Source organism: Lagopus muta, chromosome 1, assembly GCF_023343835.1.
Source record: "Lagopus muta isolate bLagMut1 chromosome 1, bLagMut1 primary, whole genome shotgun sequence".
Classification (NCBI taxonomy): Eukaryota; Metazoa; Chordata; class Aves; order Galliformes; family Phasianidae; genus Lagopus; species Lagopus muta.
The window spans coordinates 61,926,614-61,944,771 of NC_064433.1; the positions used below are offsets into that span (position 1 = coordinate 61,926,614).

The 18,158-nt window shown below is 41.7% G+C and overlaps 1 protein-coding gene across 3 annotated transcripts in view; it reads right to left on the reverse strand.

The window, feature by feature from the left end:
* The window catches only part of RERG (RAS like estrogen regulated growth inhibitor), a 107,110-nt gene extending 101,626 nt beyond the window's left edge, over positions 1-5,484 (reverse strand). The window contains exons 1-2 of one of the 3 annotated variants that reach the window (XM_048966538.1): positions 5,373-5,484; positions 3,964-4,138 (exon numbers count right to left, since the gene is read on the reverse strand). In XM_048966538.1, the coding sequence (XP_048822495.1) occupies positions 3,964-4,024 (61 nt within the window). In that variant the 5' untranslated portion in view covers positions 4,025-4,138; positions 5,373-5,484. The other 2 variants (XM_048966529.1, XM_048966548.1) reach the window with 2 other exon arrangements.
* Positions 5,485-18,158: the final 12,674 nt, after the last annotated feature.

Genomic DNA, 18,158 nt, shown 5'->3' on the forward strand with positions numbered 1-18,158 from the left:
GTTACCTATAGGAGAGCATAGCAGTGCCCCTTTCCACCCACGGGACTCTGCTCCCTCTTCCTGAGTGAAGCAGCAGCAAAGAGCTCCTTGGCACAGAGTTCCTCATCTGTTCTTTTTTCAGCTCATTTAAAGCAACTTTTATTCTCCAAAACTGGGAGAATGAAGCAACCAGTCCCCTGGATAAGAGTGGGTCGAGCTAGAATGCTTGTACCTGGTGAACTGGTGACCAGGAGAAACTCAAGTTGATTTACAGCTTAGTGCAATTCTGATCTAACTGCCTTAACAGCGCACTCTTAGTTGCCCTTCTGAGTTGGTTTATTTCTCTGTTTCTATTTGAAAGGTTTAGGTCTACATTAAATACAAACGCAGGATGGCTGAGTTGATCAGTTAATTCTGCTGGCCTTCTGCTGACAGCGGGGAGGCAACGAAAAGGAGGAGAACAGTAAATGCTGACACTCGGACTTGCTGTTCCCTGGTTTGTTTTCAAAACCTTTGAACTATGGAAACTTGATAAGAAACAAGAAAGTAGAGAAAAGGTTTATTTTTCTTGGCTTTAACTTCAGGATTCATTCTTTGGGATGCTCTCACTCCTCTGACTTGTGAACAGCATTCTGGTTGGGAACATTGGGTTAGCAGCTCCCTCCCGGGTGAGAGAGTTGGATTAATTGAAAGGGAGTACTTGCAGAACAAGGAGCCTTGCACCTTATTAAACAGATGTGTAGCATTAATAACAAGATTAGGATGTTCACTGCCTCTCAGTATGGGTAACAACTAAACTGACTTTCGTGGTGCATGAAGGACAGTTATAATTCTCCATGCGTCCCATCCCAGCACAATACTTATTTCATCATAACTGCTTTGATTCACTGATCCAAAGACCTACTCTGGAACTGGGAAAGGAATTACAGTACGTGTTTGTAACTTCACAGATGCTGTGAAGTGGTGAAGCCACTTACAGATTAAGGACCAAATGCCTGGCTCTTCCTCAGCAAGCAAAGATGAGCCAAGAAAACAGGCCAGCAACCATATTTTGGCATGACTATCCAGCAATTACAGTGACTTTATTTATCACCCAGTGTCTCCTTTTCATCATACATATCCAGTCTGGTCCATTGTCCCGTCTTGCATTCTTGCTTCTACAGTCTGGCTTATCTTTCAGCTGTCTGGCCAAGCCAATGCTAGGAACCTATGGCCACAGGACACTGTCTCCACAATGCATCACAAACTCCTGTCATTGATAGGAAATTACATGGAGACTCTAAAAAAATACATTAATATAGTAGAATACTTAACTGCCAAACCCAGCTATCTGGAGATTACTTAGTGTGCAGCTCTGCTTTCAACAAAGGTCTAACAGTTTCCATGTTGCTACTGTTGACTACAACCAAATAGGTACTTTCAGACACCACCACTGCCAGCCCCCCACTTACTGCTCTGGAATTGGCTGAGTTGTTTAACTGGATCCTTTTATGGGAACATACAAGAGAGTTTTTCATAGATGGAAATTCTGGGATGCAGTTGCTGCTCTGTAGGGGTGCCTGATAATGCTCCAGAGCTTCCCCAACCCCTTAAATTCACCTTTGTTGTGCTGCCCACATATTTGTGCCTTCATTTCCACACAGCTTCACATGCGTGGTCACAGTTAAAAAGAGGAGACCTTAGTCATATTTTATGTAACTCCTCTCTGCATCTTAAAGGAAAAGAGAAAAAAAAAAAAAAAAGTGAAAAGGGACTCTGAAACTAGGATGTTTAATAGATTTGCATTAAAAACAATCTCCCACTCAGTTTCAGGACTACATGACAACATTTCTAACATAAAATTGTGGTTTAGTGAAATCTGTTTAAAAAAAAAAAAGATACAACAGATAAAAATGAAAGGTTTTTGTTGATCTTTTGCTGGTGAGGCATTTTAACCTAATTGGCAGCTTTGCATTCTTAAATATAAGTTCTCAGATGGCCAGGGTTATCAGAGCACAAGTCTAGGAAGAGTGGCTGAGAGAACTGGGATTTAGTCTGGAGAAGAGGAGGCTCAGGGGAGACCTCATTGCTCTCTATAACTCCCTGGAAGGAGGCTGTGGCAAAGTGGAGGTTGGCCTCTTCTCCCAGGTAACAGCAACTGGACAAGAGGGAATGGCCTCAAGTTGCACCAGGGAAAGCTGTGTTGAAATGAAGGCACAAATATGTGGGCAGCACAACAAAGGTGAATTTAAGGGGGTGAGGAGGCTCTGCAGCATTACCAGGCACCCCTATACCCAGTTTGGATATTAGAAACAATTTTTTTCTCACAAAGAGTGATGTTGCAATGGAACAGGCTGCCCAGGGCGGTGGTGGAGTGCTCATCCCTGGAGGTGTTCAAGAAACACATAGATGTTGTACTAAGGGACATGGTTTAGTGCGCAATATTGATAGTAGGCAGACGGTCGAACTAGATGACCTCAGTGGTTGTTTCCAACCTTAATGATTCCATGATCAGGATGCAGGGACATTTTTAGTACTTCAGTTTTCCTGAAAATGTTTCAAGGTCCCCTTGCATTGTTTTGAATCCACCCAAAAGACTGGACAACCACTGAAACCATGAACCAAGTACAAGTTGAACCAAAGGAACCACTAAAGTTACTTGCAAAACTTGGAGGGAGCAGCAAAATACAGCAGCAGATTTATTAAAGTGTTTCCAGTTCATAAGGTATGTGAGAAGAAGGTGTGGCAGAAGTGAGAGCAACAGGAGAGAAGGCACGGTTTAAACGTATCCCAGTGTATTAACAGCATTCCCTCAGGTATTTTATTCAAACAGGTAGAATTTAATCTGTGCTGGCTTTGTGTAAGTGGTGTAATCTCTAATGACCTCTGCCTCATATACGCCTTTTTTCCTGAAGGCTGACAGAACTCTTTCACTGATAGCGTTCTGCTAAAAGACCTTCGGGGTAAGCATACTTTCATAAACTGCTTCCCAAGTTAACTAAACCATAATAAGCAGCTTGCGGGACACAACCTCGACACTTCCAACATAAAAGTGACCTTGGGGAAATGGAGCTGGCTGTCAGCACTTGGGAGTCAGCCTAATGCTCTTAAAAGTAGGTCCTAATCCTGGCTTCTCTAGTGCAGGTTTCTCTCATGTAAGCAACACCTTACAATTCCCAAGCTGGCACAGGAGCATGAGTGGCCTGAATCTTCCTGTTTTTTCATCTTTGTGGTGCAAGGACATGTGAGAGTGGTCCTTGAGGTGCCAAGTTAATGCAACACCATCAAACTGCCTGAGGAAGCATGCAACCCCTAGCATTGCGCTCATTTATCTCACTGAGGAAAAGGCTGTCTACAGAAAAGGATTTTTCACATTTATGCCTCCCCCTTGTGTTTCTACAATATGAACTCTCCAGGCTTTGCTTATTTCTCAAATGGTCTCTCTCAAAGCAAACTTAACACATCACATTTCTTGATTTCTTGGTAAATATGTAAACCTAAGAGAACTCTCAAAACAAAGATCCTTTGAGGTGTCAAACTGAAAATGCTCCACTGAAATAAACACAAATTACAGCAATAAACACCTATCAGAAGCCATCCAACACTTAACAGAGAATCTGATCCTGGACAGATTGCAATATAGATAATGTAAATAAGAAACATAAAACCTTAATATAGCACAGGTTTTGAAGGGACAACTTGAATAATACTCATTCCCTCAGTTCCCGTGGAAAAGAGGAATCTTGCCTTAATGAGAAGTAGGATGGAGTTGGGGTGTGAAGTTTTCTGTTTTCTATCTTAAAGCAATGAACCTACTTTAATTTTGGAGAATCTGGAGACAATAGTGTAAAAAGCAAGGGAGAGAAGCCCTGGCCTTATCCTGCCCTCTCTGACAAGACTAAGTTCACAGCTGTCCTATCGCACAAAGAGTTTGCACGGTGCTGCACAGAGGGAGCAAAAAGTTACCTGCTGACAAGCAGAAGGAAAAGCAGACAGCAGACATACCTGATTTGCCCACGCCAGCTCGACCAAAGATCGCCAGCTTCACTTCTGCACTCTTAGCCATGCTGGAGGAACACAGTGTCAACAAATTCACTTGATGATCAAAACTGAAGCAGAAGCAGCGTTCCCCAGATCCTGTCTTCGGCTTCACCGTGTCATCGTGACGTCAGTGCAGAGCCTGGGGATGAACACCACGAGCATGGAGCTACAAGGAGCCAGGCGCTTCCTCACCACTCCCCCGTGTGATTTATAAGTCATGCCAACGGAGCTGCACTCCAGCCTTAAGCACTGCACTAACACCACTGACACATTTGGCACCGTTAAGTAAAACCTACCTTAAGCTTTCCAGCTCTTGCTGTTTGTTTCCTGCTGGCATTGTAATGCTGACAAAGGTACCTATTCAACCTGAAGTATCTGCCTCAGGGCTCCAGGTAGGGCTCCTTATTCTTTTTACCTCTGTGGGCTGCAATTGTTTGTACCTGCCTTAACTCTGATGCCTTAGTTTTTTATTTAAAAGCTACAACCATTCACCAGCAACGCCTGCAGACAGTTGATCTGTCCTCGAGCCCCCAAATTCCAGAAAGGTTTCAATTACTCAGCAGCAGTTGTTTAAAACCTCTGAGCACTTGTACCTTGCCCCTTCTCCTAAACAAATCAGTGACCAGGAGTTCTCCAGTGCTCCTTCTTTGAGCTGCCTCAGCTCACACACACACACACACACACACACACACACACACACTAGGCAAAGCAATGGGGTTAGACAGAGGATGCCAGATACCTGGCAACACGCTTCCAGCAGGCCCCATGGGAATAAATGGCTTTGCTGCATGACCTTGAGCAAGTCACCTGCTCCTTCCTCGCCACCTTCATTTCTCAGAGCTGGGCAGTAATGCACTTATCGCTGCCTGTCCTCCTAACGCGCTCTCGGACATCGAGCAAAACACGGCAACGGTGACCCTCAGCCCTGAGCAAAACCTCGAGCGCTCAGTCTGCCTTTACAACCGCGGAGAACTTTACCGTTATGAAGGTTAGTCGCTGTGCTAGAATGCCCAGGTTAGCCGTTAATTCTTACAGCGACAAAGCAAACTCTCGCTTACTATTACCTGCTCCGAAGCCAGGCACAGCCCGTCACCCACTGGGGCAGTGGGAAAGAGACACGGGGCTCTCCCTCCCCCGAGCGCTCCCGCTCGCCGCTCCGGGACCCTCCGCTCCCGGGCTGCGCTGCGGCACGTCTCGCCGCGTCCCGCCGGCGGCTGTAGCGGCTGTACGATCATGCACAGCTTCACCACCGCCCGCCTGAGACTCCGGGGTGCTCCGCTCCCCGCCGGGGTCCTGGCAGGTGCCGCCCAGCCCGGTCCCGCCGCTCCCCGGCTCCGCGCGCCCCACGCCGCAGCCGCCCACTCGGCGCTCACCTCTTTGCGGTGCCGGGCTGCGCCGTGGCGCTCAACGAGGGAGGCGCGGCCGGGCCCGGCCCCGGGCGCTCCCGCCGGAGGCAGCGGCCGCACAATGCGGACACCCCGCCCGCCCGGCGGCGGCGGCGGCGGCTCCCGCGGCGCACTCAGCCCGCGGCGCTGCAGCGCCCCCTGCCGGCCCCACGGCGCCTCTGCGAGACCGTCTCCAGTGCTGCCTTTCCTTCCCTCTTAGTGCTCACCAGTACCTCCCTGCACCCTGTATAAAGGTATAAAGTCAGGCAGTCTCTCCCAGTCCTTAGGACAAAACAGCAAAGTGAAAGTGAGGCCGTTTGGAGAAACGGCCTTCTGTCAGCACCGGCTCTTCATTTGGCGTTCTTCCTTCTTCCTCTGTGTGCCCCAGCCTGCATTATGGCAAAGGGAAACATTGTTATTTCAATTTGCAAATGGGGAAAATGAAGCATGTAATTGCATCAGTCCACTCGAGAGGTCAGAGGCAGGGATAAAGCTCTGAAGCAACAGGACAAAATTTACCGCACAACTTTTGCTTCCATGTTGATTAAACTATGCTGCAATGTAAAGATACATGAATAACAGATGTGAACCAGAGTTCCAAAGCACTTAAAGTTCAGTGGATGTTCCTTTCATGTTTCTGTTCCAGCCCATATCTGAATGAGATACAAGGTGAGTAAAAGAAATAGCTCTCCCCCCTCTGTCCTTCTCAATGCAAAATTAAATGAAAGTTGTCTTGGAAAAGATGACCCCACATCTCTACACAAGAGCACAGGCAGCATTTAGGAGACATCAGCCCTGAGGAGACCTGAGCACCTACATGTTGTGCCACTTGGAAGCAGATCCTAAAACAGTTGTGCTGCATATAATTCAAAAGCAAAAAAAATTAGAAGGCAGAAGTGAAAGCAGTAGTGTGGTTTGTGCTTTACTTGTTAAAAATAAATTCTGAAGCTTTAAGCCTTCATTCTTTGTTTGGTTTACATAATTTAGAGGGATTAGATTTTTCCATCCTCCTAAGAGAGCAACTGGTGAGTGTCTATTTTGCATCTGGGGAGATGTGTGCTAGTCTGGAGGCCTGACATTTGTTTTGTGTCTATGGAATTCACCCTGCATGGGGCTGTCAAATTAAATATGATAACAGGCTTTTACAAAGGAGTAGATAATTTATTGGTCATTAAAAATCCCAGTCACTGTGCAATCTGCTTGCGATAAAGTCTTATGCCAGGGCATAAGAATTCAGTAAACACCAATCCTGGACACAGGCAAAGGTTTCAGAGACCCACAGGCCTGGTCCAGGACCATGTCCATTGCTGTTTGCTTCCTCTGGCCTCATACATAATGTTGATGGGTTTGGGTGTGCTGATCCTGAAATGTACTTATGGGTGTGATCTTTGCATGGGGAATGAGACAGAGAATCGCAGAATCATAGAATCATACAACCACAGAATCGTTTGAGTTGGAAGGGACCTTTAAAGGTCCAACCCCCCTGCAGTGAACAGGGACACCCACGGGTAGATCAGGTTGCTCAGAACCCCTCCAGCCTAATCTTGAGTGTTTCCAGGGATGGGGCATCCACCACCTCTCTGGGCAACCTGTTCCCATTTCCTTTGTGATGACATCACGTTAGCTTCCTGCAGGGTAGTAGAGCAGACTGGTGTGACATTACTGGCATGACAAACAGCATGTGAAGTTGATGCGTAAACAGGAAAGGAATGGTGATATTTTTCTACCAATCAGGAGACTCTGTGGTAGATGACAGTGTTGCAGGTTTCAACTTTTGAAAGAAGATTTGGGCATGAAATTTGATGGGAACTGTGAGAAAGGAAAAGATAACAAAGGTCTGATTTCACAAAGGCATCTAGGAGCTTAAGCTTCATAAAAGCCAGTGTCACTTCATTCTCTGATCACCCTTGGTCATCTGAATCCAGATGTTTACAAACTGTAGAGCAGATAATGCCAATGTTGGGATGGCTGAAGAGACAGACTCTCCTGGTCTGCAGTAGGGTACCTGCAGTTGGTAAGGGATTACTGAGCTCAGGATTAATACCTTTGCTGCTGCTTTAGGAGAACAACTCAGAACTGCAGCAAGGGCTGCTCAAGAGCCATGTGCACCTGGTCAGAGCTGGATGCTTGTCCTGAGCAGCAGCCCATCAGTGAGTAGGATTACAGCCTTTTCTACCAGCACTCTCCTGAGAGCTGAAATGTTGCTTGATTACTGTTAGAAAAACTATAGAACAAATAACAATTTAACACAAATATTTCCAGCTATTTCTAAAGGTTCAAAGAGAAACATTCTGATTCTTTTCTTCACTTTCACAGAATATTTTCCAAATGTTTCTGTGTTGGCTTCCAGCAATGTACATAAATCTGTTCAGTTATGCTAATCTAGTGCCATGAAAAAAATTGCAACTTTGTCATTAGATTATGGGCACACTTTGTTGTTAGTCTGTAGTCATTATAATTGCTGGTTTAAATTAATGTTGCCTTTGCTTATGTTTTCCCTTGTAGCTCATGAAACACTGAGTTTATAATGATGTGCTTCTTGAGTGTATGCTGAGGCTTTATAACTTCCCTCAACTCTTTTCTTACTATATATAAGAAAAATTAAACACTTTTGTTTTAAGATACAGGCTTTATTGTTTAATAGGTGTTTATTTCTAGTGTAGTAATTGAGATGACAATCCTGGAAACATTTGGTTGTGTTTATCTTACAAGAGCAGGCTTAATGAAGTAGCGAAGGAAGCTACAGCTTCGCCTTTGGGATAACCTGGTGCCATACTAACTCTGTGCCACTTCAAGGAAAATATCTATATAAGCACAAAATCCCTCACATACGTAATTACTGTGGTATTCTTTTTTTTCTTTTTGTTATATGTACAATTAGTTCAGGCCCTTGTGAAGATTTAAAAACCAAGCAGATGTTGAACTTTGCTGAAATTCAGGCTATAGCAGTCTCTAATCCAAAGCTCTGCAACAGCCTGTGTTGATGTTGCAGCCACAAAGAGAGAAGCAGAATCTGGGCTTCGACGTTTTGTTTCATTTGGCTTCATGAGGTGCCAAAACAGAGTACTGGAGAGGGACAAGGGATGCTCTTCACAGCATCTTGTGGATCTCACACATGGAAATGCTTCTGTGCTGTTTTCTGACTCAGGCCTTCTATTTCAAACATTTGGCGTGTTTTCAAAAAGATACATAAATACATAGCTAGGGATTTTTTGCAGTAGCAAGATTTTTATACGGTATGCTTCAAAGTGATACATGTGCATGCGAAGTTGATATACACGGTACCTATGTTGATATACAAGGTCTACCTATGCTAGGTAGATTAGCAAGGCATAAATTCATTTTTTGTAACCCATGACAAATGACTCTTCTATTATTTAAAGGAGGCCTGCATGAAAGATATGTAGGGACTCTTCATCAGGGAGTACAGCAACAGGACAAGAGTTAATGCCTTTAAGCTAGTAGAAAGTAGATTTGGATTAGACATTAGGTAGATATTCTTCATTATGAGGCCCTGGCACGGGCTGACCAGAGAAGCTGTGAGTGCCCCATCCCTGGAGTGTTCATCAGGTTGGATGAGGCCTTGGGCAGCCAGAGATGCTGGATGGCAGCCCTGCCCACAGCACAGAAGTTGGAACCAGGTGATCTTAAAATTCCCTTTCAACTCAAACCATTTTGTGATTCTGTGATTCTGTTGCTCACATTAAAAGTCATGAATTCTGCTAATCTGTGTTTCTCCTCATCTGAGCCATTGACTAGATTTCATCCTATCAGTCTGCCTTTAAATTGGGGCAAGTTGTGACTACATACTCATTTGGAATACAGCAATGATTGCATTGACCCTATCACAGTTTAGTCCTTTTTGTTCTTTGTTTATGGTTTGCTTTTCTGATATTGTCGCTTCTCCTTCCTCACTCATCTTTTAGAGGAGAGATCTTTTAATAGTTTTTTATTAAAGGAAAATTAATTAATACATAACCCTAGCAAAAACAGGGTGACCGTAATTCTCTTGTACATATTCAGAATTATAACATACTTACATGCTTGAAAAAACAAACAAAGAATTCCAGTTTCTACACTGAAGTAAGTTTGGACTAATAACTAAATCACCTAATAATATTCTGTAAATCAACTAATAGTCTTCTAATAGAGAGATTTGTATTATGGATTTAATGAAGTACAGTAATGGAATTAAAAACCTCTGCTAACAGTTGCAACAAATTTTGCAACAAATGTGCAATACCAGACTTTATTAATGAATGAGTTACACTGATGTGTCAACTTAATTTCTTACAGATGTATTCATGTGCTTTGAAAAGACCAGTGGAAATTACCATAAATTCATTTGCTATCCATGTTAATGAATGCTAGCCCTTATTCTTCCTCAACGGTATTATGATTGCAATCTGGATTGCCGTAGGGACTCCATCGTAATTCATCATTGCTTCAGTGTTCAAATTCTCTGGTGGAACCAGATATTGGTGTCGACAACATCTGGAGTTTTCCACCTCTCATCTTTTTTCTACCTCCTTCCCTCTGTTTAATCAAGAGAATGGAAGGGGTAATTGCTGCCATCATTAATAATATGTTGAGGGAGCTGAATGACTGAGAGGATTTTGGAGGATATTTAAACCTGGAGTGTAGTAGATACAGATTTGTTCTTGTCTCTTGTTTCTCTCTCAGTGCAACCACCACCCAACAGAAAATGCTGAATGAGGGCTGGGTGGGACATCCCTAGTGCAGAGAGCCAGGCCCAGGCAAGTGCTCTGCTTTCAGCCCTGGGGCCTTGCTTGCATTGTGGCTCAGCTTCTATACAAAAGGTAGACCTGTTCATAGAAGTAAGACTGAAGAATATTCACTTTGAACACACTGTAACATGCCCAGAGAGGCAGGAGGCCACACTTCAATCTCCCACTCTGAATCCAAGCAGTAGATTTGTTGGGGTGTGCCTCTTCACATGAGTGCCCTAGTGACTGCAGTATATAAATGGGTATATATGGCTATTGTATGTTATATACACAGCTTCTATACTTGTATTAAAGAGAGAGAGAGGCTGTTCCGGATTTTAACTAGGAGTAATTATCTATGCCTTATAAAATTCAGATTTACTTCCTACTCAGGCTGATCAGTTTCTAGCCCATTCTCAGGTGCTAGGGACTAACAGAGCTCACAGAGGCACAGCAAAGGAAATCTTGAGTGTGAATTGTTCTTCAGCATAGACCATGTCTGCCTTCCCAGCAGTGTATGACAATATGTATCCCATGCTGTCTTGTGGAAATGTGGCTATGGCCAACATCAGCCATAGCTTTTCAGCCTGGGTCCTTCCTGAAATGGCTGCTAGTATGAACAGGAAGGTGCTGTGGGGGTAGTGAATGCAGATGTGTAGCAGTATGGGAATTCAGGGGGCTGTCAGGGATCATCCATAGACATGACTGAAAGGGCCAGCCTTGCAGCCCTGCAGTTAAGATGAAAACAATTATAGAAGACCCTGCCACAAAGAATATTTGGTTTTGTTCAGGAAAATATTAACGTAATGAAATCATAGCATTCTGCCTCAAAGCAATATGGTCTTCATTGATAGGCTACAACCTTATTTGGGGCAAGATGGATTTGGAATCCTTGAGAAAAAGGGGAAATTCATTTTGGTGTCCTGTACCCTCCACTGGCTAAAGGGTGAATATAAAAGGGAGGAAGATGAAGAAACTGTCGCCATGCTTATAATTTTCTCAGCTTTTCTTTCTAAGCTACCGAGAATGAAATGTTTCATTTCAGGTTGGACAGACCACTGCATTAACAGAAAATCAGTTTTGTTTTTGTTTTTGTTTTTGTTTCCTAAGAAGACAAAACTTTTATGTTGATTTCTCACTGATGACTACTTCTACTTGTAAAAGTCTGCTGCATTGTTTATGAAATCCATTAACATTTATAAAATCTCCAGAACTGTGCTGTGTTCTTTCCTCTGTCCTGTCTGCTGTGCTTGAGAGGAGCTAATGTAAAGATAGTTCATTATCCTCCTTCACATCTAGCCCTTAAAATTCTTCCATGCTGTCACTCTTAAAATCATCTTGACAAGTGTTTGTCTACAAATACGTTATGCCCACTGTCTATCATGATCAAAATGACATTTTGACAATCTTTGCTCTTCTGTATCTATATCAATCAGTTGTCTTCCAGGAAAAGAAGAGTGTTGTAATGGGGAATAACTTTTCCACATCCAAATGCTCAGCAACTGCAATGGCCTGTGCACAGTTCATATCAATGTGATGGTGACATGTCATACAAATATCTCAGAAGAAAAATAGCAAGTGCCTTTTTCAGGCAGGAATTATGTGATACACTCTCTGTGAGGCTTGAAAACTCCAATCACTTTACTCAGAGTTTCAGAGGATCATAGAATATCCTGAGTTGGACAGGACCAGCAAGGATCATTCAGGCCTTCTCCTGGCTCCACACAAGTTCAGCCAAAATCCAAACCTATTTCTGAGAGTGTGGTCCAAACTCTCCTTGAACTCTGGCATGTGTGGCCATGCCCACCACCCTGAGCAGACCCTGTCCCTAACTCCCAGCTGCCCTCCCCTGACGCAGCTCCATGCCGTTCCCTCAGGCCCTGTTGCTGTCACACAGAGCAGAGCTCAGCACTGCCCCTCCGCTCCCCTCATATACATATATATTCTTTGGTGCTGTTTTGATGAATGGTGTCTGAGATTATATATCACTATTTTTCACCACAGTATTTGGGGGCAAGATCTGGAGAGGAAAAGCAGCAATTGTTTGGATACTTAACTCCAGTAGCATTAGTGTCATCTAAATACATTTGGAACTCTCCCAAGATTCGTGTCTAAGGCCATGAAAGAATCACACAGCCTGTGACTCTCTTTTCCATTCAGTAAATAGCTGGAGAGGGAAATTATCTTGTTCTGGCATTACAGTAGTTAGCCCAAGCTGGTGACCAACTCTGAGCCTCTGTGGTGCTCTGCTACTGGAGAACATGAGTAATCCATCCGCACTGCAAATCATTATTGCTAATCAGTCTAGCTTTTGTGCACTGGTTACTGTTACGAAGTGCACCAGAAGTTTCAGTTGGCAACAATGACCATTAGGCATCATTTGTAAATAAGTGATAAATAAATCAACACACAACTTTGTGTGGCAATGTTAACCAAAAGACATTACAGAAATGAATTTCTCAGCATATTATTCTGTGAGGTGGAATGACTCCAAAAGGACTTACTTTGAAAAGCGATTAGTAATGCTATAATTTCAGAAATCTTTTAAGAACTCTTTGAATTCCTGTTGACTTCACATTCAACTGAAAGCAAAGCTTAAAGGATTCAGTAAGACAGAAGCAATGAAAACAGCAAATGCCAACACTTAAAGATTAAGCTATTTATTATGATTTCTCATTTTCATATGAGCACAACCCCATGGAAAACAATGCAATAATATTGTGGAGATTCACTAACCAAGCAGTAGTTAATTTATTTAAGCTGTTCATTATTTCAGTATCCATTGGGAGTGGGGTAGTGGGTGAAGAGAGTGTTCCTTAAGAAACACTATCTGATAATGCCTCTCCTATACCCTTAGTCAATATGATATCATCCACAATAATAATGTCATTTAAAAAAACATTCAGTTGTTACATAAGTCTTCTGCTTCAAGAATGAAACAGCACATTTTTGCTAGTGTCACACAATGCCATAGTTCAGCCACTTAACACATATTGCTGCACAGCAAATGGGCACTAAAAAGGAGATACCCTAGTCATAAGCCTTTAGCAATATTTTGGCTGATTGGCTAAATTCATTCTAAACTGTGCATTCTTTGTAGTCAAGATCATTTCTCTGTAGCATTTCATGCCCAGACCAAAACACCAAAACAACATCTCATAGCTGTCCTTGCAGCATGACAGGGAGGCATCAATATGTTATGAAGTGCCACGCACAAAACACAGAAGAAAAGTAACTCTGATGAATATAGCATATATTGTAAATGCCAATACCAATGTAAGACTTTGTCATCTGCTTACTAAAAATAAAAATTGTTAGATGATGGTTCTGTTTTAAATTTTTTAACATCTGTTTAGAAAGCCCTGAAGAATTATGAAGAATTCATCTGTACTTTTTCTGAAAATCAGGCCCCGAGAGGTTCCAGTTGCTTTTGAAAACACCAACTATTGTCTAAAATCCCTATTAACTGAATCAGTACTCATCTTTTGAGTCATTTAATGAGTGGATGCTCGACTTGACAAATCTCAGACCACTTCGACTTTTAGAGAACAGTGATCCAGTATTTGTAAATACTGGCTCCACACAAGGTGCTTTCAAGTGAGGAGCCAAACTGAGGTAGCCCAAGCCACCCACTTTCAATACAATATGGATGTGTGTATGTGATACTTTGCTTTCACTGTTAAGTCATGTCAGTGCACAGAAACAACTTCTCTGTTTTATTTAAAATGACAGGACAATTCATATTGTTCCCTCTCATGATTCTGGCAGACACAGGCTGAGAGTCAGGCCCATGTACAAGATATTCATCACATCGAATGCTTGAACATGGGAAAAATATCCCCAACTGTGGACAGTGTTTCCATTCTGACCACTGCTATTAACTGTGGTCCCTCCAAACCACCTTGAGGATGGCAAGTTATTTCATACAACTTTAACCATCTAACAAGCATCTAGGCTGAACTGATGAACATTTCTGCAGTCTGTGAAGTTAGTTCTAATAGGCAGTTCATCTTACCTGTCTCTGAAAGTATCTTGAAAGCACAATTGTTTCAATACAAACCATCAACTTAATTGTCAATATAATCCACTTGAAGCAAGACATCACCTAACTGAAGATGGGTCATAGCAATCCTGCTTCCTCTTATGGTCTAAGTAATCTATTTTAATATGAGAGGCATTGAGTCTAGTGGCACTTATTTTCCTATTAACTGTGAAATGTTTTGTGTTGAGAGCTGTCACGGAGTTTTAGTCAAATGAGTCCTATTGCCATCAGAAACCTGGAAGGTTTAGTTCTCAAGGTTCATCCCGATGAGGTGTGTTTGCCAAAAAGTGACTGCCCTGCAGCTGGAAATGCAGGAATTTTCTTAGTTCAAAATTTTGCATTCATATTCTATGTTTTTCTCTCATAAGGCAGGTTGTTGACTTTCATTCTCGTTACAGAAGATGAGAAACCTATAAAAATGGCACATATTTATGTACAATCTTGTACACAGTTTTGCTATGTGGTTTTCCTGACCACAACAGCAGAGTTCTGGATAGCTTTATATGATGTGTTGTTGCTGTGAGGTTCTTGCCTAAGTAACTTTGTCTCTCTTAACTCTTTGTTTTGTCTTCCTCTGGCTTTGACAAACTAAATATGTATATATACATGTTAGCCACTCTTTCTGTGAGCTAACATCTGCCTGTCTTTAATATGAGATCTGAGGCAGTCACTATCATCATCTGCAGCTACGTAAAGGGTTTGATTGCTCCTTCTCTTGAGCCTGAATGGGAGAGACAGTTTGGCTCAGAGGAGGTCCACTATTGTCCTCAGTGCTGAACCCCACCATTAGTGCCATGGCAACCACGAACCTTTCAGTGTAACAACCATCTCCAGATGCACATTGCTATTTAGCGTGGGTTTCAGGGTGGCATATCTTTAAAAGGCACAAACTAGATGTCTGTATTTAAAAATTTGGATTCCTAGGCTGGATTCCAAATGAAACAAAGATATTTTCCCTCTTAGCTTTTCTGGGGATGCCATGGTGAGAGGAATGCATTTTTATTTCATTTTATAAAGCGGGGAGTGTGTGCATTCCATGGCTTTGTGCCATCTTCATCATTAAGCCACCTTCTTTCCTGTTGTATATTAATTCTGTAAGAACTGAAGCTTTGCTGACTGTCCAGCCAAACTAAAAATACCCTCCAGAAATAATATAATGTAAAAATGATTGCCTTCCAAGGCAAAAAGTAGTCTAATCTTTATGATCAAAACCAAGAGTATGATTGTGATAGAAGCAAAAGTAAACTGTAGTATTCTCTATTCACAAAAATCACACAACATAGGTACCAAATATGAGCTTTGATTTCTGGGCTTCACTCACATCTAAAAAGTTTGTTCCAGTCATCTTGGGCTTAAAGCTCCTTGCTTTTCTCAAAATATACATGTTCTTTCAGCTAAAAACTCAATTACCACTTGTTTTGAAAGGTCATGTTGGTGGTTTTGTGTTTTTTTTTTTTTTTGTCAACTGCTTCAAAATAGATCTAAAATGTATCTAAAATTGTCCATTTCTCCATTATCAAGGAAGTACTAATTTATTGTCTTGGTTGTCCTGAAGAACTGGATGACAGTGCTGAACCATTTGAAAATGTGAAAAGTCAGGTATTTTCCAAATATGAGAATAAGATATGTTGGTACATCAAATAATGAACTGTCTATTGAAAATTTGAAATGCTATAGGAACAAGGTGATAATGGGGAGATGCTTTCCATGACTGATTAGAAGTGCATTTTTCAAAGTGTTATAATACTAATGTAAAATATTTTCTATAGATATTAAAGTTTGAAATAACACCTTTCTTGAGACCTAAATTAAAGACAAATAATTGCTGATAAACCCACAGCTATCATCTTTCTCAGAACTTATGTCATTGACGAAGTGGAAGAAAATGGGAAGCAGATCTATTCAGGGATATAATCCCTGAATCCAAATAACTTTTAATAAAGAAAACCATCCTCAGTCACAGAAGTAAATAAACTTGGTTTTTGTTTGTTTATTTACTTATTTATTTAGTGGGGTGTTTTGGAGGGGAAATGTGGGGACTTAATTTTTTGGGGGGGGGGTTCTTTTATCTTTTGGATGGTTGCTTTCTGTGTGTTTTGCGTGTGTGTATTTCTTGATGGGTTTTCTCATTTTGTTTTCTTTGTTTTTCAGGTATCTGGTTTTTTGGAAGATTTTTGGGGTTTTCTAGGGTTTTTGTTGTTGCTTTGGAGGGCTTGGTTGTTTTTTGTTTATTTGTATGTGATTTTGCTTGGGTTGTATTCCTTTTTTTGTTTCAGGGCCAACAGTAGGTGTTCACATGCTTCAGCAGTAGGACGTGGATAGTGTCCCTTCTTTGCTTTTCTTCAGTGTATCTCAAGCTCCTGTCTTCCTTAAATGAAACAGCATAAAATTATTTTCCATACATAAACAGGTTTGAAAAGATTGCAAAAATGTGCTGAAAATTGGCTCTGTGAAGACAAGAGTCAAAAACTATTTTTAGTGATTCCTGTAGTGCCTACTGATGGCATTTTTCTTGCAATGGAAATCGTGCATGGCCCTAGGAATTTTTGTCCCTGCACAAGATATAGATCTCATGCAAGCAAATGTACTGGGAAAAACATTTGTAACTGACCCCCACTATCTCTCATGCAGCTCATTAGAGGGGCAGAAATGAGGAAGAGGCTGAATTTTCAACTTTGTTTTCAGGTGTTTGCATCTGCATTACTCTTTAGTGGTGGCTGGCAGTTAGAACTCAGTTTTGCAAGATTTTGTTTGAAAGCTAGTCCTGAAGCAGCAGTCTTTGTCCATAGGAATGTTTCAGTGATTACTTACATACAACATTAATTATTCTTTATGGCTCAGGCATCACGTTATTGAGAGGAATGTTCTAGTTAGATGGATTATCTGCAACAATGGCAAAGTCCTTCAGGGCAAGGTTTGGTGGAAAGGCTGAGATCCAATGGGAAAATAATGATTTGCATCATATAATGAAGAAATGTATAACTGAGCATACACTCAAAGAATGTGAATTAAGAAGCTTTGGGGTACACTGATTTCCTTTGACATTTTTTGGTCTGAACATTTGTTCTGACTTTGTATGGAAAAGGCTGATAAGTACAACAATTTATATACGGACAATTTAAATCATTTTGTAAGCTGCAGCTGATATAAAGGGCAGCAGCTTTCTTTGTAGGAGTTGTACCTGGATAAATGTGCCACAGCAATTTTAGAAACCTTTGCTTGTTGGAAGACAATTTGACATTTAATTGCAGCTCTTAAAAGAACATGAATAGAAACTAAGATTTTTAAATAATTTTGTGTATCTGTTCTTTCCTTTCTGATTAAACTGGGCTACACCCAGACTCCAGAACCTGGAAGGAGTTTTGAAGCCTCCAGCCTGAGCTGGATCCAGATGTTTTTCATGCAAGTGCAGGCAAGACCCCATCACACACCAGTGCTTGCAGACTGCTTTGCTTCCACCAAGAGGCAGCTCGTGTGTTGCCCAAATGGGAGCCAGCTGGCAGCAGTATGTATGTAATAGCCAAGCAAATGAAGACAGGGGAAGCCAACAATCAGCTTCTCTACATTCGTTCCACAGCCTCCTTATTTCAAAACTCTTTGCTAATTAGAATGTTCCTTAAGGCAGTATTTGGCATCCTTCTGCTTTGGTTTTCTGTGGAGAAAAACTACATGTTGACCAGAATATTTTTAGGTAATGCCACAAGGCTCAGAGCATGTAAACAGAATTTTTCCAATTTTTTATTTTTTCTGTAAAATGAAATGAAAATGTCAGACTAAGCTAAAGAATAACCTCAGGCCACAGCCTGATGACAGGCAAAAGAGGTGTTTCTTTGAAGGAAAACTTTCTGGTTAGTAATAGTTGCTTTGACACTTGGTGCAGTGTACCAAGAGGGATAAACTGCAGGGTTTTATAAAGGATCTAAATGAAAAATAAATAAATAAATAAATAAATAAATAAATAAATAGCATTTGATCTACTAAGCTACTAGTTGTTTTAACAAAGAA